This window comes from Centropristis striata, chromosome 15, assembly GCF_030273125.1.
Source record: "Centropristis striata isolate RG_2023a ecotype Rhode Island chromosome 15, C.striata_1.0, whole genome shotgun sequence".
NCBI lineage: Eukaryota > Metazoa > Chordata > Actinopteri > Perciformes > Serranidae > Centropristis > Centropristis striata.
This window is the reverse complement of record NC_081531.1, coordinates 1,105,116-1,127,322: the sequence shown is the minus strand read 5'-3', so window position 1 is coordinate 1,127,322 and position 22,207 is coordinate 1,105,116. Positions and strand designations below refer to the sequence as shown.

Genomic DNA, 22,207 nt, shown 5'->3' with positions numbered 1-22,207 from the left:
TCTAGAGAACCCACGGATCAGAGGAACGCTGTCGGTTTATTTAAGGTCAAGTTGGTACCACTCATGAGTACGAGGTTCCTCACAAACGTACGTGATCATGTGTGTGTGTGTGTGTGTGTGTGTGTGTGTGTGTGTGTGTGTGTGTGTGTGTGTGTGTGTGTGTGTTGAAACCATCCAGTAAGCCATTCTGCTGCAAAAGCTGCTTATCAGACAAGACTCATCATTACAAACAACAAGTGTTCAACAGCTGGTACTGGTACCACCCACACACACACACACACACACACACACACACACTCACACACACACACACACACACACACACTCACACACACACACACACACACACACACACACACACACACACACAGTGCCCATGACTGGCCTTCCTTCTCGTCACTGGTCAATATTTGATGTTGCTCAATTTCTCCCCCAGTATCAGAATAAAACCATCAGCTTTACAAACGCTGTCACTTCAAATAAACGTCACACACACACACACACACACACACACACACACACACACACACACACTGCCCCCAGGTGAGTAAACAGTGTTTCTGTACTTTGGATGGTCTCTCTCTGGTTTTGAGGACATTTCAGCGACATCATGGTTGGAGTTGGTTTCCTGACTGTTGTTGCTGCTCTGCTGCTGCAGGTGAGCGGCCTGCCCGCCGGAGCGCCGCAGGGACGCACAGGTAACTGACCACAGACCAGGTAACTGACCACAGACCAGGTAACTGACCACTGACCAGGTCACAGACCAGGTAACTGACCACAGACCAGGTAACTGACCAGGTAACTGACCGTAGAGCAGGGACACACTGAGGAGGTCGGGGACATTTTTGTGGATTCTTGATGTTATTCAGCACCAAATGTATGAATCAACTGGTATCAACCACAAAAATTGCTGCAACAACTTCTGAGACAAAGTTGAAGATGAGACTTCAGAAGGCCAAACATGAATGTTGAACCATTGGGCGAACAAGAAGGGTTAACTGTTAAATATATAAATAAACTGGACGTGCTGTGCAAAAGTTGTTCGTTTTACATATTATTTTGATTTTGGTCTTTTTGTGTTAATTTTCTGTCTTTTTTTGGGGTCATTTGATATCTTTTTTTGTTAATTTTACATTTTTTTTTGTTTCATGTCTTTTGTGTTCATATTGCATCTTTTTTTTTTCATTTTACCTATTTTTTACCTATGTCTTTTCTTAAATTTCACGTCTTTTTCTATTTGACATCTTTTGTGGTCATTTTATGTCGTATTTTGCGTCTTAATTTTACAATATTTTTTGTCCATTTTATATCTTTTTGGGCCTTTTGCACATTTGTTGGGCCTTTTATGTCTTTTATGTTAATTTTTAGTCTTTTCTTTGGTTGTTTCACATCTTTTGTCATATTACATCGTTTTTTAAATTTTACATCTTTTTTGGGTAATTTTACTTATTTTTGGTTCATTTCATGTCTTTTCTTAAATTGTACGTCTTTTTGTTCAATTTAAATGTTTTTCTGTTTATTTTTCTTAATATTTTTGAGTCGTTTCACATGTTTTGTGGTCATTTTGCGTCTCCGTCCTCTCCAGGATCAGTGTTTGTGTCCCGGCGGGCGGCCGACACGGTGCTGCGCCGCCTCCGCCGCTACAACAGCCCGCTGGAGGAGGTGCTTCACAAAGACAACCTGGAGAGGGAGTGCATGGAGGAGACCTGCTCCATGGAGGAGGCGCGGGAGTGGTTCGAGGACAACGACAAAACTGTGAGTCAAACTTTTATTCTCTCAACTCCGAACCTTTAAACGTTTCTCCTTAACGTCCACGTTTCTCTTGCAGATGGCGTTCTGGGCCGGCTACATCGGTAAGATCTCCTCTTTACTGACATGCCCACTTTATGCTGATAACCAACAAGTCTCCTCTTTACTGACATGCCCACTTTATGCTGATAACCCACGAGTCTCCTCTTTACTGACATGCCCACTTTATGTTGATAACCCACGAGTCTCTTCTTTACTGACATGCCCACTTTATGTTGATAACCCACGAGTCTCCTCTTTACTGACATGCCCACTTTATGCTGATAACCCACGAGTCTCCTCTTTACTGACATGCCCACTTTATGTTGATAACCCACGAGTCTCCTCTTTACTGACATGCCCACTTTATGTTGATAACCCACGAGTCTCCTCTTTACTGACATGCCCACTTTATGCTGATAACCCACGAGTCTCCTCTTTACTGACATGCCCACTTTATGTTGATAACCCACGAGTCTCCTCTTTACTGACATGCCCACTTTATGTTGATAACCCACGAGTCTCCTCTTTACTGACATGCCCACTTTATGTTGATAACCCACGAGTCTCTTCTTTACCGACATGCCCACTTTATGTTGATAACCCACGAGTCTCCTCTTTACTGACATGCCCACTTTATGCTGATAACCCACGAGTGTTTTGTTGTGGTGTGCAGATGGCGACCAGTGTCAGCCGCCGCCGTGTCAGAACGGAGGTGTGTGTGAGGACGGCGTCAGCTCGTATACCTGTCTGTGTCAGACCAACTTTGGTGGCAAGAACTGTGAGATCGGTGAGTGAGACGGACTAGATGTGATTTTTTTATTCTCGTAAATTTGTGATTTTTTTCATCCTAAGTTTGTGTTTTTTTCGTGTTAAATGTGTAATTTTTTTCTCTTGAAGTTGTGATTTTTTTTTGTGACAAATTTGTGATTTTTTTTCGGCACAAATCTGTGTTTTTTCACTGTAAAAAAGTAGCAGCAGAGCTCAGATGATTAACAACAACACTCTTGTTTTCCAGAGGTGTACAAACAGTGTCAGGTCAACAACGGCGGGTGTTCCCATTTCTGCGCGATGGCGGCGAACATCCCCGTGTGTAAGTGTGCAGTCGGTTATAAACTCGGAGCGAACAAGAGGAGCTGTGAACCCACAGGTACAATAAATCATCAACGTCATCTTTATTTGTGTTTATGTGAAATGTGCATCTTTGGACTGTATTTGTAGACAGAAACCACCAGAATTTAACCTTCCTCTTGTGTTAGAGTCGCCATCGACCCGTTTTAGGTTTTAAATGCATAAAACTACCACACAACTTTTGCGTAATGTGTCAAGGCTTCTAGACTTTGTGAGGAACCTCTATTAGTCTTTTATGTGAATTTTTAGTCTTTTCTTTGGTTGTTTCAAATCTTTTGTGGTCATATTATGAAACAAAATTAAACAAAAAATCAATTTCACTAAATTATAAAATGCCCTGGGGAAATTATTAAAACATTTGTGTTGTTTCAGATAGGAAATAAGATTATAAAACTATATTTAGTGAAATATAAACAGGTCAAAGTTGACTCGTAACACCATAGATGTAACTATTAATATTAAAATAAAACATTTACTGAAGATGTCTTCTAATACCCCTCAGTAATAGTCAGGTCAGATAACAACCTTTTATTTTATATAATTCTCTTGAGGTTAATTTTACTATTTTCTTTTCTTGGAAATAAAGGGTATGCTGCCAAAAAGGCCGATAAGTGAGAGGGACTAGATGTTGATTTTTTTCTGGTAAATTTGTGATTTTTTTTTTCTGTGTGAATTTATGTGTTTTTTCTCTCGTAAATTTTAGATTTTTTTCATCATCAATTTGTGATTTTTATTTCCTCTTAAATTTGTATTTTTTTCCATCATAAATTTGTGATTTTTTCGTGATGTGTGATTTTTTTTCGTCATAAATTTGTAATTTTTTTGTGATACATTTGTGATTTTTTTGTGATAAATTTGTGATTTTTTTTCGTCACAAATTTGTGTTTTTTCCCTCTTGAATTGGTGATTTTTCCCCCCGCAATTTTGTATTTTTTTCACCTACATTTTTTGTTGTATATTTATAATTTATATATAAATAAAATATTAAAATAAAATATTAAAAACATTTTTTTTCATGTGTAAGGAAGCCTACCAAGGTCACCAAGAGGTAAGAAACAAACTGGTTGATAAATAATTGTTTTAGGGTATTTTATGGATCATTTAAGGGTCAAAACCAACCCGTTAACATAAGAGATAGTAACAGAAAGCTGACAGAAGAGGAAGGTTAAACAGCATTTGGTTGATTCTGCCGATCATGTAAAACTCGTCGCTTCCATCTCAAATGGACAAAATATCAAAATTCTGCAGGAGAACAGCCCAGAACTGAAACATGTCCTCTTTCCTCCGTCCTCAGAGGAGTTCAGCTGTGGTCGCGTGTTGCCGCCGTCCGCCGCCGGCAGGTCGTTCTTCACGCCGCACTCATCCAACGCCACGCATCGCTCCGAGGGGAAACTCAACTCCAGCGACGCCCCGGACGACTACGTCAACTACGAAGACATGACAGAGTTTTACGACGACCTCGACCTCCACGCGAATGATTCGGACTCGTCCAACGTGTCGGAGGCCTCCGGCGTGAGGAGACGGTCGGCGAGGTCGGACTCGGGGTCGTCGTTAACGACCACGGAGGAAAAGCAGCTGCCCTCCTGGGCGTTCTTCGCCACGCAGCCCACCATCACCGCAGAGAAGAAACACGACGAGAGGATCGTGGGCGGCAGCGAGGTCGTTCCTGGAGAGATCCCCTGGCAGGTAAAGAGACGGGAGCAGTTTTGTTTCAGAGGCCAGGGAGGGAAGAGCTGATATGAAATAAGATCAAAGGAATTCATCGTTACCATGTCGTGATGTCATGTCGGGAAGCAAAGCTAGGCTACAATTTAATGAGTTATACACTAGTATGGGGTCCCCTGACCTCTGACCTCAAGTTATCTGAATGAAAATGGGATCTATATATCCACCATCTCTTTACTGACATGCCCACTTTATGTTGATAACCCACGAGTCTCCTCTTTACTGACATGTCCACTTTATGTTGATAACCCTCGAGTCTCCTCTTTACTGACATGCCCACTTTATGCTGATAACCCACGAGTCTCCTCTTTACTGACATGTCCACTTTATGTTGATAACCCACGAGTCTCCTCTTTAACCCTCGAGTCTCCTCTTTACTGACATGCCCACTTTATGCTGATAACCCACGAGTCTCCTCTTTACTGACATGTCCACTTTATGTTGATAACCCACGAGTCTCCTCTTTACTGACATGCCCACTTTATGTTAATAACCCACGAGTCTCCTCTTTACTGACATGCCCACTTTATGCTGATAACCCACGAGTCTCCTCTTTACTGACATGCCCACTTTATGCTGATAACCCACGAGTCTCCTCTTTACCGACATGCCCACTTTATGATTTACCCCTTTTTACATTTTTGACGCTCGTTGCGCGAGGTATCCTAAAACTGTTAGAGATAAAACCCTACATTAATTATTAAACTGAATTTGAAACCTTCTAAATGCAACAATTAAATAAATCTAAAATAGTTGAATAACATTAAAATGTTCAGTCAGGAAAACATTATTTTCACATCACCAAGTTGATCTGTTTATAATTTTAAGCCCACTTTATCAAAAAAAAAAACACTGATATGCCACATGTAAGACTTTTGTCTTTATTACAAAACTCAAACAAACATTTCTGACATTTAAGCCACGCCCACAAACCTGCCCCACCCTTCACAATAAAAGCCCTTTAATACATGAACAGTGCAAATGCCATAAAGTTAATTAGTTTAATGACAAATATGAAGCAGAACATGGAAGTTAAAATCTGTTAATTAATATAGTCTGACTTTTTTTATTTTTTTATTTTTTTTGTTTTGTTACAGTATTCTTCAAAAGCTTAATGGTCTTGATTGTCAAATGAATGTAAAGTCTATGTAAAAATACAAAATACACATCATATTGCTGAATGTAAAATAAATGAAACTTTCTGTTTTCTTACAGTTAAACTTGCAAATATATATATATATTTTAAAGAAATCGTAAAAAACTGTAACAGTCACTGTCGAATTAAAGTAAAAACACTTTAGTTATTCTACAGAATTATATATTTTAAATACAGATATGAACTGTTTATTATCTGTGTTTTTAAAATGAATTATCAGTAAAATAACTTTTTTGTTATTTGACAGTATTTTTCACTCTTGAACACCAATAAAACAAACAAAAAAACATTCAATGAAGATAAAGTTTTACAGAGAATTCACTATACAGATTTGATCAATAAACAAACAGGAAACCACAGAGACGCCTGCCAGTCACAGAGTGATTGACAGCTCTTTGATCTGAGGAGAAACAAACATGAGGAGGACAACATGGTCACATGTTCCTCAAAGACTTCAGACGATGCTGATCGTCTATTCCTGTTGTCCTGCAGACACAGAGACCTTCACTGGTAAAACCTGCAGTGGGGGATCATCATAATTGGAAAAACATGGAAACATCCTCTCAGTGAAAGTGTGTGTGAAGGTGTGTATGTGTGTGTTAGTGTCAGCATCAGAGAACGACAGCGTTCCTCTGTTCCAGTCCAGATTCACTCTGATCCTCTGAGACTTCTTCTGCACTACGAGATCAGTTCCTCTATCTGATGGTGAATATGAGAAGTATTTATCTATAAAGAACCCTATTCTCCATAATCCAGACTCTATGCCTCCTCTCCTCTGGACAGACTCTGCTAACACACCCAGACACCACTCTATATTGTCTCCAACCTGGACCTCCCAGCTGTGAGTCCCTGAGTTAAAGCCCTCAGAGCCCAGAACAGAGCAGGAATCATCAATCCTCTCTGGATTATCAGGAAGCAGCTGGAACTCTTCTCCTCTTCTCAGACTGGTCAGATCTTCAGACAGGATGAGGAATGAACCAGCAGTGTTTGGGTCCAGAACAACAGGCCTGTAGGAGACCATGTCCTTCATCTTGTTCCAGATGTTGAAGGCCAGGTTGCCCAGGTGTTTGGCCTGGTCTATCAGAGCTCCTGAGGGCAGCTGTGGATCCTCCAGCAGGGGGCGCTGCTGGACTCTTTCCACTGCAGCCTTGTAGTTGTGCAGGAATGAGACGTGTTCAGCTCTCAGCTCGTCCTCTGTGGCTCTGACTGTGTCTGAAAGAGCTGCTATCTCTCTGCTCAGAGCCTCCATCTTCTCCTTCATCATCTGACTCTTCTGCTCCTCTTCCTCCCTCAGTGCAGCCATCCTGGCCTCCTCTTCCTCTTCTAGAAACTGGTGAAGCTTCTTAAACTGCTCCTTAATCTGCGTCTCTGTGCATCGGGCCTGGTCCTGAATGTGTTCTGCTGTTCGATCAAACTTCACTTTGACTTCTTTAAAAACCTTTAACTTCTTCTTTAAAGGCTCCAGAGTTTCCTGAAGTTCCTTCTTGTGTTGTTGTGCAGCTTCATCAATGGATTTGAATCTGTGGTTGGTGTGTTTTTCTGAGTCTCTGCAGACGAGACACACTGGCTGCTGATGGTCCAGACAGAAGAGTTTGAGTTTCTCAGAGTGCAGACTGCAGAGAGCCTCTGAAGCTCTCTGATCTCTCTCCAGTAAGAAACTCTCACACAGCTTCTTTAACGCCAGGTTACAAGGTGGATGACTCTTTGAAGATCTTCTCTTACAGACCGGACACTCTCTGGTTGGTTTCTCTCTCCACCACCTCTGCAGACAGTCTCTACAGAAGCTGTGGCTGCATGACAGGACGACAGGATCTTTAAAGATGTCGTGGCAGACAGAACAGCAGAGATTGTCCTCTAATCTGGAAGCCATTTAGTCTCTGAGTGAAGCTGAAAACACAGCAGACAAACAGCTCAGCCACTTCCTGTTCTCTCAAAGTTACTTTACTTTCCTGTAAAACTGTCGTTCAGTTTGTGGATTCAGCAGCTGGTGAAGTGGAGCTGTTCCAGTATTCCCAGTAATCTCCTGAAGTCGTCCTCTTTCAGTCAAAGTGGAGGTTTTAGTCTGAAGCTGAATCTTATCGTCCGTCTCTCAGAGAGTGTGTGTCGTTGTCTCAGTGAGTCAGAATAACAGCCTGTTACCTGGTTTGTCTCAGGTGAGTCAGCTGAGGGGCGGAGCTTTAACACAACAGTTGATCAGGTTGAGCCTCATTCCAAACTGGTGAATAACTGAGCTGCAGATCTCTGTTCTGTGTTTCCCAAAGAGTCTCTTCACTGACATGCTGTAACCTGCAGTAAATGTGTTGTTGTGTCCTCTTTGTGCATCCTGGGGTCCTAAACAGTCTGTGAGCTGCATAAATGGGGTCTGAACATCAAGTTTCCTTTTCTGAAGCTTCTTAACCCTCTGAGCCACAATGAGCCACGTCAAGCCTAGTTTCTCACTGCAATATATACAATCTACATAAATCTATAAGTCCTGCAGCTCTGTGGAATCAGCACAATCAGTTAGAATGACAGAAATCAGAAAAAAACAGTGACATTTCTCTGATAAGTGATTTTTAAATAACTAATGAAACTGAATTTATATATAAACACCTTTCCAAGTGCCCACACGTGTCCTGAATGTTACAACAAACAACACAAAATGACCAAAAACATTGTAAAATGACCAAAAAAAGACGTAAAATGACTAAAACCAGTTTTTATCCACATATTGTACATATTGAAGTATTGTCATGTTTCCAGCCTCTCCTGTCCTCTCCTCTCAGCTCTGTGTAAAAAATGGGGTCTGAGTGTAAAACTGAGACTCTTGTGGACTCAATGAGCCCAAAGTTCTTCATGTTGATGATGTTAGTGAGAGAAACTTGAGCTCAGGATGGATCAAGGCTTTCCACTCTAGATTCACAATAAGGGGGTTAGTGTTAGTGCTGCGGGTCACAAAATACACAAATCTTCTGACTGGTTGTGTTGTCAGGTGGCCCTGATGTCCCACTCGGCGTCCCTGCAGCGAGCCATGCCGTTCTGTGGAGGATCTCTGCTCAGTGATCTCTGGGTCATCACGGCCGCTCACTGTCTCACCAACCCAGTGGTCATCCAGCGAGGTTTCTTCATCAGAGCGGGTAGGAAACATTCATGTTCTCAGTCTCTGATCCAGAACTCTGAAGTTAAGACAAACTGCTCTGAATCATTAAAAGTTGTTGCTTTAAAGGATCATGTCAATAAAATAAAATATAAGACCAAGACAAACAAGATCAGCAAGATCATTTTAAAGTATTCAGAATATGTCGCTTAATTTGAGTCTTTTAATGGATAAGGTTACATATATATATATATATATATATATATATATATATATATATATATATATATATATTCCAGATATGTTATTTATTTAATTCTTTATTTAGCAGGGTTTTTCTTTTTTACAATATTATTTGATTGCTTAATGGTCTTGAATGTTAAATTACAGTGAATTTTATGTAGAAAAATAAATTATTAATTGATTGCTAAAAAAATGTGAAAAGAAATTGTACAATAAAAAGAAAAAGTTTCCGAACATTTGAAATAACAGTTAACAATAAATCAATAAAACAATGCGGAATATTATTTATTTTTTTTTACTTTAAAACTACCTTTTAAAATCTTTTTACTATTATTTTTTAAAACATTTTTTACATTAAAGTTTTACTACATTTCACATTCATGTATTTTTGTATATATATAATTCACTGTATTTTAACATTAACCCTTTAATGCATAGAGTTCACTACAGTGTACAGCTGTTAAAAAGTGCTTTTTCTCTATATATGCCTGCAATTTTGGGCACTGCTGCATATAGTCCACACTAGTGGAAGCTAATGCATCATCCCATACAAAAAATCCCATTGGTTGATCATTGCAATGGGGAAAAAGTAGTCAGTGAAACCAAGATGGCCGACAGGCAGGGAGAAAGACCAAACACCTCGGCTATTTCGGTGTCTAGCTTCTATAAAAAGATACCACTGCAGGTAAAAAAAATATAATTACATCAAGTAACATATTATGTAAAGATTTTCCAAGTTTTGATTTTATATTTGGAGGAAATACGGATTAATTGTCTGTCCACTCAATTGTACATCATGCATCACTCGCTATATTTCAACTTCAATGCAATGTCAATTACTACCAACGTTGTTCTTGAAAATAATTCATATCCTACAATGTTTTGGCTGTAGATCAACTTCTTTATGTTTTTTATCATGTAATTTGAGATTTTTTTATACATCCTTATATTTTGTAGAGCTCAAAAGTAGTAGTAGAGCTCATGCTCTCATCAATGGAGGATCACATGAAGATACACACCAGAGGCCGACCCAGTGCCACTCCACCACCGGCTAACAGAGAGCAGTGTCTAAGGCCCCCCTTAGATCTGGTCTGCCCCCAGAAACCACTGGCCCCAGCTCAAGGAAGCAAAAAATGCCAGTAGATGCCAAGATGCTGCATGCACAAAGAACCAAGTAGATCTGCGTGCAGCGTCTTGCAGCTTTGTGCCCCAGATGCTTCGGCAACTATCATAGAAAATAGTCTCAAACATGAGCAACAAGCATGATTTGACAGGAAATATGATACATGCTATAAGACACTATGAGAGAATATGCTCAGTTCAGAGACTTAACAAAAATACAGTATGACATCCCTAAAGATAAATAAAAACACCTAGTGAAAAAATAAGTTTTATGTTTATGTTAACTTTTATATTTATCAATAGAGCTCAAATAGAGAGGCCTACAGAGTAGTGGAGGAACCACCATTCCAACAGAATACCATATTACAACTGTATAACTAGATTACAACTATACCCATATAACTACCATGTTATTACATTGATGTGTTTTACAGTACAAAACGCATGAAGTACACTTGAGTGGACAAATAAATATTTCTTTATAGAATAAAGTTAGAATTTTTTTTTTTAAAACCTTGTTTTTCATCCCTAATGATGTATAAAAATACTTAGTAAAAAAATCCTGATTGAGTTTATCATAATTCATGCATGAGAGGGTTAAAGACCATTAAGCAATTAAATAAAACTGTAAAATTTTTTATTAGTTTACAGATTCAAAATTTTATTTTTTAGTTAATATTTGTAATAAAAGAAATTTACATTTTCTATAGTGTTTAAAATAAGATATAACTTTTTTTAAAATCCCGCAGTAGGGAAATTCACTGCACAGAACAATAAAAACCCTGTAAAACAGTCCAGTAAATGTTTCCTTTGTTTCTATAATCGCCCTGTAGGAGAGCACGACGTGACGCAGGCCGAGGGTCCGGAGCGAGACCACCAGGTGGCGGAGCAGCACATCCACTCCCTGTACAACGACACCGTCTCGCCGTACAACCACGACATCGCGCTGCTGAAGCTCGCCAGCCCCGTGGAGCTGTCCCGCGAGCGCAGCCCCATCTGCCTGGGCCCCAAGGACTTCACGGAGAACCTGGTGAGGGACTCCAGCGTCTCTCTGGTGAGCGGCTGGGGCCAGATCTCCTTCAGGGGCCCCCAGGCCCCCAAGCTGCAGAAGGTGGAGGTGCCCTACGTGGACCGCACCAAGTGCAAGCAGAGCAGCCGCGAGCAGGTGACGCGCTTCATGTTCTGCGCCGGGTACCTGAACAAACACATGGACTCGTGCAAGGGGGACAGCGGGGGGCCGCATGTCACCAACTATAAAGGCACCTGGTTCCTGACGGGCATCGTCAGCTGGGGGGAGGACTGCGCCAAGGACGGCAAGTACGGCATCTACACCCGAGTGTCCCGCTACTACAACTGGCTCAGCCGCACCACAGGACTCCGCATCCCCAACTGACACAAAACATCACGGTTCCTCTTCTGAAGCCTCTTAACGCTCTGAGCCACAATGAGCCACGTCAAACCTCGTTTCTCACTGCAATATATACAATCTACATAAATCTATGAGTCCTGCAGCTCTGTGGAATCAGCACAATCAGAACAACTCAAACAGAACAACACAGTTAGAATGACAGAAATCAGAAAAACTGTTACATTTCTCTGATAAGTGATTTTAAAAAAACTGTAATGAAACCAAATTTATGTATAAACACCTTTCCAAGTGCCCACACGTGTCCTGAATGTTACAACAAACAACACAAAATGACCAAAACATTGTAAAATGACCAAAAAAAGATGTAAAATGACAAAATGGCACAAAATGACTAAAACCAGTTTTTTATCCACATATTGAAGTATTGTCATGTTTCCAGCCTCTCCTGTCCTCTCCTCTCTGCTCTGTGTAAACACTTTATTTTAATGACACACGTAGAATAAAGAGATTCTGACACTAATATCAACATTTAAACACAAGTTTGGGTCACTATTTTATAACAGAAACGTTCGCAACTGATGATCCATTCAAGGACTGTCGGAAAGTTCAAACTCTGTTCAACCAAATATATGGCCGCACACGGGTCACCATTTATTGGGATATCTGTACAGATATAGGATGTTCCCAATATAAAGAGTGCCTTGTTTAGAGGTATCCATACATTTATTTTGGGACATCCTATATCTGTACCAGATATCCCAACATCTACTATTTTATTGTTATTCTTCCCTTCCTGCCCGCTCCCTTTGTCCTTTCGTTCCCGTCACTTGCCAGTGCTGTGACAAATGGTAAAACTGAGTCCCATTCTGGAAACCAGATCCCGAATGAATGTCAGCCTCTATTACGACATGTGTATCTAAACATGATCACAATAACACAATGCTGTACACAACATCAGCTGCTAGTGCACAAACTCTCAATCTGTGGGAAACAACTTGTACAACTGAGTCCAGTTGTACGGCACAAGTTATAACTAAGATTAAGATTAACATGAATTACTTTTATTAATCCCACAATGGGGAAATTCAACCTCTGCATTTAACCCTTCCTTTTTTTTTTTTACACACAAGTGAACACACCATGCAAGGAGCATTAACATTATATCTATATGTTTTTGCAAATGTTTAGTGCAAACGCTTTATTTTTGGACACGTTTTAAATGACACATGTAGAATAAAGACATTCTGACTGAAATCTCAACATTTTAAGACAAGTTCTGGTGACTTTTTATAACTGATGAGCCGTTCAAGGACCGTCAGAAAGTCCAAACTCTAACGATAATGCCTGTTTTTACCGTTTCATTCTACGATAAACAACCTCTTCAATGATAGTTTTGAAAGGAAACATGTTTCAAACCGGCGGAGTTCAGAGGGTTAATGTGGAATCTTATTAAAAGAAAACGTCTCTCTCACTCTCAGTAAAGCCTTGAAAATGGAGAAAATATCTTTAAAAAGAAAATAGGAATATCTCCGTATTTGAATTTTTCTTTAAACAAATTACAAAATCGTACCTTGTAGCTCGTATTTGAATAATAAATGTAATGTTGAGATACTTCAGCAAATATCACACATTCTGAAAACCATCGATACACAAAACAACACTGGAGGAATAAATCACAGCAGTCGTGTTGAGTCAAATTAAATAACCCTGTGCTTTATATTTCTGTAAAATAATCATTATCATCATATACATTATGCGTTATAATACAAGCGTTCACGATGATTCAAAATATTTTTAAAAAGTGCAAAATGAGCAGAAGCAGCAAACAGAGTTATTAAAGATTCAGTGGATCAGTGAGCATTAATTAATGATGTCACACGATGATGATGTCACTCATTAATGAGACTTTGTCACGATGTTGTGAGAATAATTTTTATAGAGACTTACGGAGGATCCAAGCTGCCAAAATAAATTAGAATACTTTAACTTAAATAAATTTGTATGCAAGTAAATGTGCCAAAATTAATATTACAATTAAACACAGGGATTAATTTAATGAATACGAGATACATTCATATTTGTTTGAATTTGCTTCTTTATTATCTTTATTAATTCCCAAATTTATTTACTTCCCCATTATTTTTTATCTGTTATTTTCAGAATTTATTGTTTTATTTACAGATTGATTTACTAATTTTAAAATTGATTTATTTTTGTATTTTTGTTTATTTGTTTTTTTATTTTATTTTCCCCTTTATTTAATTCATAAATCTTATAACACTTTTTGTGTTATTTCTTTATGCATTTCTTCTCTATTAGGCTTCAAGTGATAATAATAAATAATAATAATAATAATAAATAAATGAAAAAAAAAAGAAAGTGTCACAAGAGTGAAAAAAATGAATGGATACATGAAAAAATAAACAAAAAATAAAGATAAAAACATTAAAATTAATAAATACATTCAATAACTTCAGGAAAAAATGCACAGAAAATAAGAAACACAATTTCATAAATAAATAAAAAGGAAATAGAAAAAACAGAGAAATAAGGGAATTATTCCAAATGTAAATAAATAAAATAAATAAATTCATGAAATAATTAAATTAATTTATCAAATTATTAATGTATATATTTGATTGTAATGTTTTTGGTCCATTAAATGGTGTATTCAATTATTTATCAAGAGTTTTAATTTTTTATTTTTATTTAGCAGTTTCTGCCCTCCATAAATTTAATATATACTACAACTATTTAATTCAAGTCACGTTTTTATCAAAGTATTTGTGCCTGTAAAACATATTTACAAAAAAAAAAAATTTTTAGTGCCTACATTTATTCTAATATTATTTTGACAGTAACTTATTTTTTATTCTGGCAGCTTCAGTCCTCCGCAGAGAATCTACCTCAGAGATCAGAAATCAGCTGACAGCTGTGAGTACAGAACATTTAATATTTAGATGACTTGTTCTAAAATCTAAAATTTAGATTTTTACCATTTACATATTGACAGTAAACTGAATGATTCTGTGTGTTCCTGGTGAATCCTCAGCGTGAGACGATTTCATGACAAGAAGTTCTTTAAACTGTTTCAACACTCGGCAGTTTTAAAGAACTTCTTCTCATGAAATCAGCTCCTGATGTCACGTAATCCACAATGTAACTGTAATATTCAGCTGGTAGTTATACTTCTACACTACTCCATTTAAATAAAGCACCAGGCGGTGATCTGTACATGCAGAGCAGCAGAATTATATTAAAAATCAATCAAATCACAGAAAAATCATCATCGGAAAGCAGCAAAAGAAAATAATAAACTGGAGAATTAACTCACTTGGAAATATCTGCAAGTTATGTAGTTAAAGCTCGCCAAGTACGGAGGACCGAACCAGAAAAACCAATAATAAAAAAAATATATAAATAAATTACGCAATAAATAAATACATTCATACACCATTTAATGTAATGAAAATATTATTAAAATTATATTTGTTGGGGGAGTAAATGAACAAATGCATTTTAAAATTAGGAAAGAAATGTAAATACATTTGAAATGACACATTTTGTAATAAATGTTTTCAACAAATGGAAGAAAAATTGAACAGGAAAATAAATAAATAGGGGAATTAATAAAAAAGGTAAATGAATAAAGGAGCACAAAAATGTAAATCTATGTTACATTTTAAATTTAAAATAAATAAAATGAATGAAAAAATGAAAAAAAATGTTAAAAATAATTGAAAAATACAAAAGAAAAAGAAAATGCATGAAGAGTAATTAAATACATTTAAAATAAATGAATAAATAATTGAATAAATAAATAAATAAAAGAGAAATAGGACTAATTAGGGAATAAATGGGATATATATTTAAGTTAGTAAAAAAAAGACCCAAATTAAATCATAAATATCATTTTATGTCATATTTTTTAAAATTAATAATGTATATATTTTATTTTAATATTGTCTTTGGTCCATTAAATGGTGTATTTAATCATTTATGTATTCATCAAGACTTTTATTTATTTTTTAATGTTTTTAATTGAGCGGTTTCGGCCCTCCAGAGCTGCTTTAGGAAAAACAAGTGTTGAATGAAAAGAATTAAAAGCAGAGACAGCAGAAGGTAAAGCAGGAAGAAGCCAGTTATTATCTGAGCTGTTTGGCACATGAACAGTAATGACACGTTACTGTTATATTTCATAAGAAAATAGAAATGAAAAACTGGAACTCTGAAACAAAAAGTCCAAACAATCTGCAGCTTCACTGCTTGATTTCTCTAAAATATAGATGAAGAAAAAGATTTCCTGCTCGTGTGCTTCGTGTGTTCCCGTCTGAAGTTTACATCCTTCTGAGGTCCAACAGTCACAGCAGGAAACAGCTGATGAGTGTGTGTGTGTGTGTGTGTGTGTGTGTGTGTGTGTGTGTGTGTGTGTGTCTCAGCACGTCTCTCCCAGGATCCTGTGCAGGTCTTCAGGTAGAACTCGTCCTTCTTCCCCGCGGCTGATGTTTCTCACCATCCTGTAATCAAACACCGACATCTTGGTTTGAATCTCCACTAAAATGATTATTTACAACCAAATCCAACTTGTACCACATGAGTTATAACTAATATCATTATATCGTGTTTGTTTATAAATGGGGGAATGTAGTTGTGTTTGTTTACAAGAAAGTTTATGTGTTTTGGTGTGACGAGACGAGACAGCAACTCAAACTCTGCACAATCCGTACTAGTCTCTGAGATTTGGATAACATAAAGTTATCGTTGGTTTTAATATTTAGGAAATAGAAAATTAAAGACATTTGTTTTATTAATTCAATACCACCTAATTATCATTTGTTTAACTAGTTATGAAATAGAAGATTAAAGTGTTAAATACATGTTTTTGTTGTTTTTTTAAAGAATGTCTTAAATATGGAGCAAATTTTTGCCATTTTTTTTCAAGTATTTCTCAAATTTAGAGCCCAAAAAATAATACATTTTCTTCATTAAATAAACACATTTTTCTACCCTGTTTTGTTAGAATTTGAAGGTAAATTTGTCATCGACATACAAAGCTGAAAATGCTCCAAAAACATAAAAAAAATCCAAAAGAAACAGAATTACCTGATACATACAAAACTATTAACTATGAGATTAAATCTGGTTTCCAGTATAAATCGCTCAGTCTCGTTATGTTTCACTCATGTGGCTGTGGGGTCGACTGGGACCCCTGCTGGTTTATCGATCCAGTTCAACACAAACCTGAACAAAAGTTACATAAACACAAAACTTTATTTTACCACATCCCCGACAGCTCCTCGTGCAGCAGCTGGATGACATCGCCGCAGTTAAAGATGATGTCATCAGTGCTGGCCATGCTGCTCTCTACCATGACCCGGTACCGACCCGCCACCTGGAACAGACCGACAGCTAGTCTGAAACCTGAACTATAGATCGATAAACAAATAAACAGACAAACACAGGTTCTACTGCCACCAACTTGTCATCCAAGTATTTTGACGTGTGTTTGTGCAGATCTAGTCTGTAAATCTGTTCTGCAGCTCCGCCTCCTGTGCTGTGATTGGTAAATTCTCACCAGGGGGGCGGGCTGATCCTCCTCGTCAGAGTCCGAGATGTTGGAGAGGTCCGTTGCGCCCCAGTCCTCCAGCCCGTCACAGATCGCCACTGAGTGGGCGGGAACAGGCCACGCTGCAGGAGACAACACGGCTGAGGCAACTCACAGTGGTAACACCACACTTTTTATCCATAATATTCATAATATTCATAATATTCAGAGATCTGTTACGTGTATGAGGGCTGCAACAAGTAATCAATGAAGTCAATGAGAACATTTTATTACAAATGTAATAATGTAATACTGTCGAGACATGAGAGTAAAACTGTCAACAGCTGTTCTGCTGATTATGGTGCCAAATAGTTGACAACAACTTTCTTCATTGATTAGCTATGGTCAAGATATGATTTCTGAGCTAACTGTTGTTGGCTAAATCTGCAGCAGATTTCAATACATTTTGAAGGATAAAGTATAATTTAGGTCCAGCTGCTTATTTTTTAACAACAAACCTATGTTTGGATATCTGGTACAGTTATAGGATGTCCCAAAATAAATGTATTGACACCTCAAATCAGGGCACTATTTATGCTGGGAACATAGGATTAGAAATAAATGGTGCCTCACAAGGGGCACCATTTATTGGGCTATCTGGTACAGATATAGGATGTCCTGTTTAGTGCCCGTGACAAATAGTAATAATATTAATAAGTAATAGATTAAAGTTTAATTTAAAAATTAACTCGTGGAGTTATGGTATGGTGTACAGCCACATTAAAATCCAACCAAAGACAGTCTGACTATGAACTGAGGGGCGAATTCACAACAGGATGTGCGGCTTTTGCGGCTGCTGAATTATGCATTTAAGGCAAAAACAAACTGTGTATTTCTCAGTGTACCTCTAACCGTGCTGCCAAGCAAAGTGTGTCTCAGTGCTCCGGCTCTATTTGCATATAATTAAATGAGGTAATATACAAATATTTGGTGCAAAATATGCAAATGAGCCTTAAATGAGCCAATAGGGACCCTCACAGCCCACACAGTAACCTCTCGCATAGTTCTACTTTGTCACTTGGATAATGAATACATGAAATCATGTAAAAAGGAGGCAAACTGCTCAGCTTTAAATCTTTATGGGCTTTATGTCTGCACTGCGATATAATTATGCAATTTCTTGACGCACAATCCATTCATTGTGAATTCGTCCCCTAGTTTCCAAAAACTTCTCAGTGAGTCAAAAGACATTGTGGCCAGTAATTTCTATAAAGACGGAAAGATTTTTCATGACTCACTTCGCCGCGGGGAGTGGACCACGGGGTCAGAGTGGGCGGGGCTTGTGTGCAGAGACTCCTCCCCCTGCCGCCTGTGGGCGTGGCTTGTTGCCGAGGAGCTGTGAGTGACAGGGAGACACGCTGAGCAGCCTCCCACCGACGCTCCGCCCCACGACACACACATCTCTGATGCACTAAAGCTGCATCACCGAGTGGGAACAAGACACGACCACAACAACAACAAACAAACACCAACGACAACAACAACAACATCCACGGTGTCACAAAACGAGCTCATCCACATTCTGTAAATTAAATCAGCATTCCAGTCGGTCACATATATCCAGCGTCTGATTTCAACCGATGTTTGGACACAAACAACGATTCCATCAGACGTCGCTGTAATATATGGAAATATTATTCCACTGCACAGTATTCTGCACACACACACACAGGGCTTTAAATAAACTGCATTTGTTGATAATAAATAGTGCGGCTGTAAGTAGAAGATGGGTGGAGACAAAATTAAAACAAGAGAAAATATTTTCAATATTATTTTGTGTGAACACATTGAAGCCGACCCATCTGCTAAATAAAGCAGAAACACTTTAATTATTTACAAATGCTTCTGTATCGTTCAAAACGTGACTCATCAAAAATCTGTGAAATATGATTCATATGTTTGTCTCATGCTCACATACTTTAACTGTAATTTACTGTAATTTACTGTTAGTGAAAGGATGAAGCTGACATTATTTATCAACACAATGCACACACACACACAGACTCATTCCATAACTTCATCATCCTGCAGTTCATAATGCTGAGTGCTGATACAACAACTTTGATCATCAATTCAGAAATTTAATTCACATAATGAACACGAAAGGAGGGAGCAGGTTGCTGTGGTCACGTGACTCTATTGGAGCGGCGGGATGGATCATAATTTAAATGCTGCTGACGGAAACGGTTATAGAGAAGCTACACTGGCCGGGAAACATCATGGAGAAGGAACACATGAAGAGAAATTGGATGAATCAAGATGATTTCAAATACAAACTGAGACGACTTCTCACCTGATTTATCACCTCATAATAATATCTGGAGGCAACATTCTGGTCTTCTTGTAATAATCTGATGTTAACGTGTAAATAATGGTCCCATTTAGTCTCTTTTTTTTGGGTAATTTTATGTCTGTTTTGGTAATAGTGTGATTTTTTTCTTTAATTTTGTGTCTTTTTTTCGTAATTTTGTGTCTTCTTTTGGTATTTTGTCTATTTTTTTAAATATTTATGGTAATTTGATCTATTTTTTGTTGATACTTTTTTACATTTTTTGGGGGTAATTTTTTCAACATTTTTACATATTTTTTGGGTAATGTTGTCTATTTTTTTAATAATGTTTTTTTTTTTTACATATTTTTCGGTAATTTTGTCTATTTTTTTTAAATATTTTTTATTATTTATTTATTACATATTTTTGGGTCATTTTGTCTAGTTTTTGGATAATTTACCTCTTTTTTGGTTATTTTGTGTCTTTACATTTTACGTCTTTTTTCTCGTCTCCTGGGTGAAGGTCCAAGATGTTTGTTTGTTTTACTAAAGCCTCTCCTGGTTTCAACATAACGCAGAACTCAATGCTTCAAATGTCCACTAACCGATGGGGGACGTCTGCTCAGAAAATAGTGCTTTTATTTTTAGTAGTTGTCGTTCCTGAGCTGGTAACGGTGTAACCGTCAGTGACCTTTGACCATTGTCCCGATTGTGCTTAGTAACACCATTTAGGGGCCCCTGTTGGCCCGGGGGCTCCCACATCGACTCCACTTATGGGTGAGAGATTGAGAGGATTAATAGTGAGTCAACCCACTGGAACACCAGGAGTTTATACAGACACAAAGAGTCATGCTGAGAGAATCACTGTCGCTGTTCAAATTCTCTGGTAAAATGTAAAAATGACCAAAAAAAGAGACAAAATGACCCGCCAAAAAGACAAAAAATGACCCAAAAAGATGCAGAAATGACCACAAAAGACACAAAATTAACCCCAAAAAATAAAAAAAATGTAAAAATGACCCAAAACAGATGTAAAAGTGATCAAAAAAACACAAAATTACAGAAAAAGATGTGAAAAAGACACAAAATTATCATTAAGTCATAAAAGAGGAACAAAAGACAAACTGTGACCAAAAGAGACACAAAGTTACCAAAAAAACCCTGTCCTTATAGTAACTATGCACGCAGCCGTTTAGGGGCCCCTGTTGGTCGGAGATATCTTTTGGCGTGAACTAAATTTCTGCATTGAGATTGAGAGGATTTAAACTGGAACACCAGGAGGTTCATGCCGAAGAGAATCACCTGTCAGAGAGCTGAGAGTCCGACAGCGGCAGAGACGGAGCTTCGTCTGAAAACAAGACAAAACACAGAGACGAGTTACATTTAGGAAAAATAGAATCAAGCAGAAATAAAACGAAACTGTCAAAAACAAAAATCCAATCAGGCATTTAAACAAAAAATGGTAGGCAGCAGATCGATAAAAACCTTGGCGCATCTTCTGCTGGTTGGTGAGAATTTTTCGAATCTCCGTCAGCCAAGAAACTTTAACCTCCAGAGTGGGAGCCTAAACACACACACACACACACACAGATCACAACAGAGGAGAGATTTGAGTAAACACCTGAAGCCCAATTTTCTTCATGTTTGGTGACGTTAGCGGACCCAGAACCTCTAAATAAGAGATTAAACACCTGAACTATGTAGACAACTTCTCTGCCGCTGTACCAGATTTCAAATTTCTTCATGTCTCCTTTCACGTTTTCCGTGATTCCCACCGCACTCATCTAGAGAGAGAGAAAAGCCATTTCATTTCCTGCTATAATAGGATTATTCAAAGGATTTATGGTCTTACTAGAAAAAAGTTGCATATTCACCAGAAAAAATGGCAAATATACCAGAAAAAAGTGGCAAATTTACAAAAAAATGGCAAATTTACCAGAAAAAAAGTGGCAAATTTACAAAAAAATGGCAAATTTACCAGAAAAAGTGGCATATTAACCAGAAAAAATGGCAAATATACCAGAAAAAGTGGCATATTAACCAGAAAAAAAGTGGCAACTTTACCAGAAAAAAATGGCAAATTTACCAGAAAAAAGTGGCAAATTTACAAAAAAGTGGCAAATTTACCAGAAAAAGTGGCAGATTTACCAGAAAAAATTGCATATTAACCAAAAAAAAGTGGCAACTTTACCAGAAAAAAATGGCAAATATACCAGAAAAAAGTGGCAAATTTATCAGGAAAAAAAGTGGCAAATTTACCAGAAAAAGTGGCAGATTTACCAGAAAAGGACGGCAGATTTACCAGAAAAGAGTCGACAAATTTACATTTTGCGTGATTCCCGCCGCACTCATCTACAGACACAGAAGTCATCACATTTCCACTACAACAGGATGAACCACAGGCTCAATGGAGGGAGGAGGACGTTATATGTTGTTACTCTGAGGCAGGACTTGAAGCTGTAGAACGGCGTCCTGCCGTGAGCGTCCTCGTCGCGGCGCTTGCAGAAGAGCAGAGCGAGGTCGTAGAGGAAGAGGTGTCTCTGCATGGGTTTGAACCGGGCCAGCTCCTTCATGCGCACCGCCGCCCTCTTGTGGCTGATCCAGACGCTGAAGCCGCCCTGCAGCACCACGCGACCCAGCTGGCTCAGATCGCCCTGAGACACACGGGGACGTTATAAAACCTAATAATAGTAATAACACCAACCAGTTCAGCTGTGTTACTG

The 22,207-nt window shown here is 38.1% G+C and overlaps 3 protein-coding genes across 3 annotated transcripts in view; 1 reads left to right on the top strand and 2 right to left on the bottom strand.

Moving 5' to 3' along the window:
* Window positions 1-540: 540 nt before the first annotated feature.
* Window positions 541-12,870, top strand: f9b (coagulation factor IXb). The gene is made up of 8 exons (XM_059350995.1): window positions 541-698; window positions 1,586-1,755; window positions 1,829-1,853; window positions 2,465-2,578; window positions 2,807-2,938; window positions 4,214-4,605; window positions 8,772-8,916; window positions 11,075-12,870. The coding sequence occupies exons 1-8, from the start codon at window positions 611-613 to the stop codon at window positions 11,632-11,634; spliced, it is 1,626 nt and encodes a 541-aa protein (XP_059206978.1). The 5' UTR covers window positions 541-610; the 3' UTR covers window positions 11,635-12,870.
* On the bottom strand, window positions 5,740-8,747 carry LOC131986168 (E3 ubiquitin-protein ligase TRIM35-like). Its single transcript, XM_059350996.1, has one exon. It carries the CDS (start codon window positions 7,668-7,670, stop codon window positions 6,273-6,275), a length of 1,398 nt encoding a protein of 465 aa, XP_059206979.1. The 5' UTR covers window positions 7,671-8,747; the 3' UTR covers window positions 5,740-6,272.
* Window positions 12,871-13,302: 432 nt separating the features above from the next.
* The window catches only part of LOC131986907 (proto-oncogene DBL), a 21,706-nt gene continuing 12,801 nt past the window's right edge, over window positions 13,303-22,207 (bottom strand). Inside the window, exons 19-26 of the mRNA XM_059352048.1 lie at window positions 21,923-22,138; window positions 21,176-21,268; window positions 20,970-21,048; window positions 20,787-20,832; window positions 18,454-18,632; window positions 17,186-17,298; window positions 16,890-17,002; window positions 13,303-16,127 (exon numbers count right to left, since the gene is read on the bottom strand). Of these exons, the coding sequence (XP_059208031.1) occupies window positions 16,046-16,127; window positions 16,890-17,002; window positions 17,186-17,298; window positions 18,454-18,632; window positions 20,787-20,832; window positions 20,970-21,048; window positions 21,176-21,268; window positions 21,923-22,138 (921 nt within the window). The 3' untranslated portion in view covers window positions 13,303-16,045. The remainder of the gene's footprint in view (window positions 16,128-16,889; window positions 17,003-17,185; window positions 17,299-18,453; window positions 18,633-20,786; window positions 20,833-20,969; window positions 21,049-21,175; window positions 21,269-21,922; window positions 22,139-22,207) is intronic.

Excerpts from the sequence above, each read along its gene's own strand:
- f9b (XM_059350995.1), top strand. The coding sequence starts at position 611 with ATGGTTGGAGTTGGTTTCCTGACTGTTGTTGCTGCTCTGCTGCTGCAG. Across the intron at positions 1,756-1,828 it reads TCGAGGACAACGACAAAACT|ATGGCGTTCTGGGCCGGCTA; the intron begins GTGAGTCAAACT and ends TTTCTCTTGCAG. Across the intron at positions 1,854-2,464 it reads GTTCTGGGCCGGCTACATCG|ATGGCGACCAGTGTCAGCCG; the intron begins GTAAGATCTCCT and ends TGTGGTGTGCAG.
- LOC131986168 (XM_059350996.1), bottom strand. The coding sequence starts at position 7,670 with ATGGCTTCCAGATTAGAGGACAATCTCTGCTGTTCTGTCTGCCACGAC.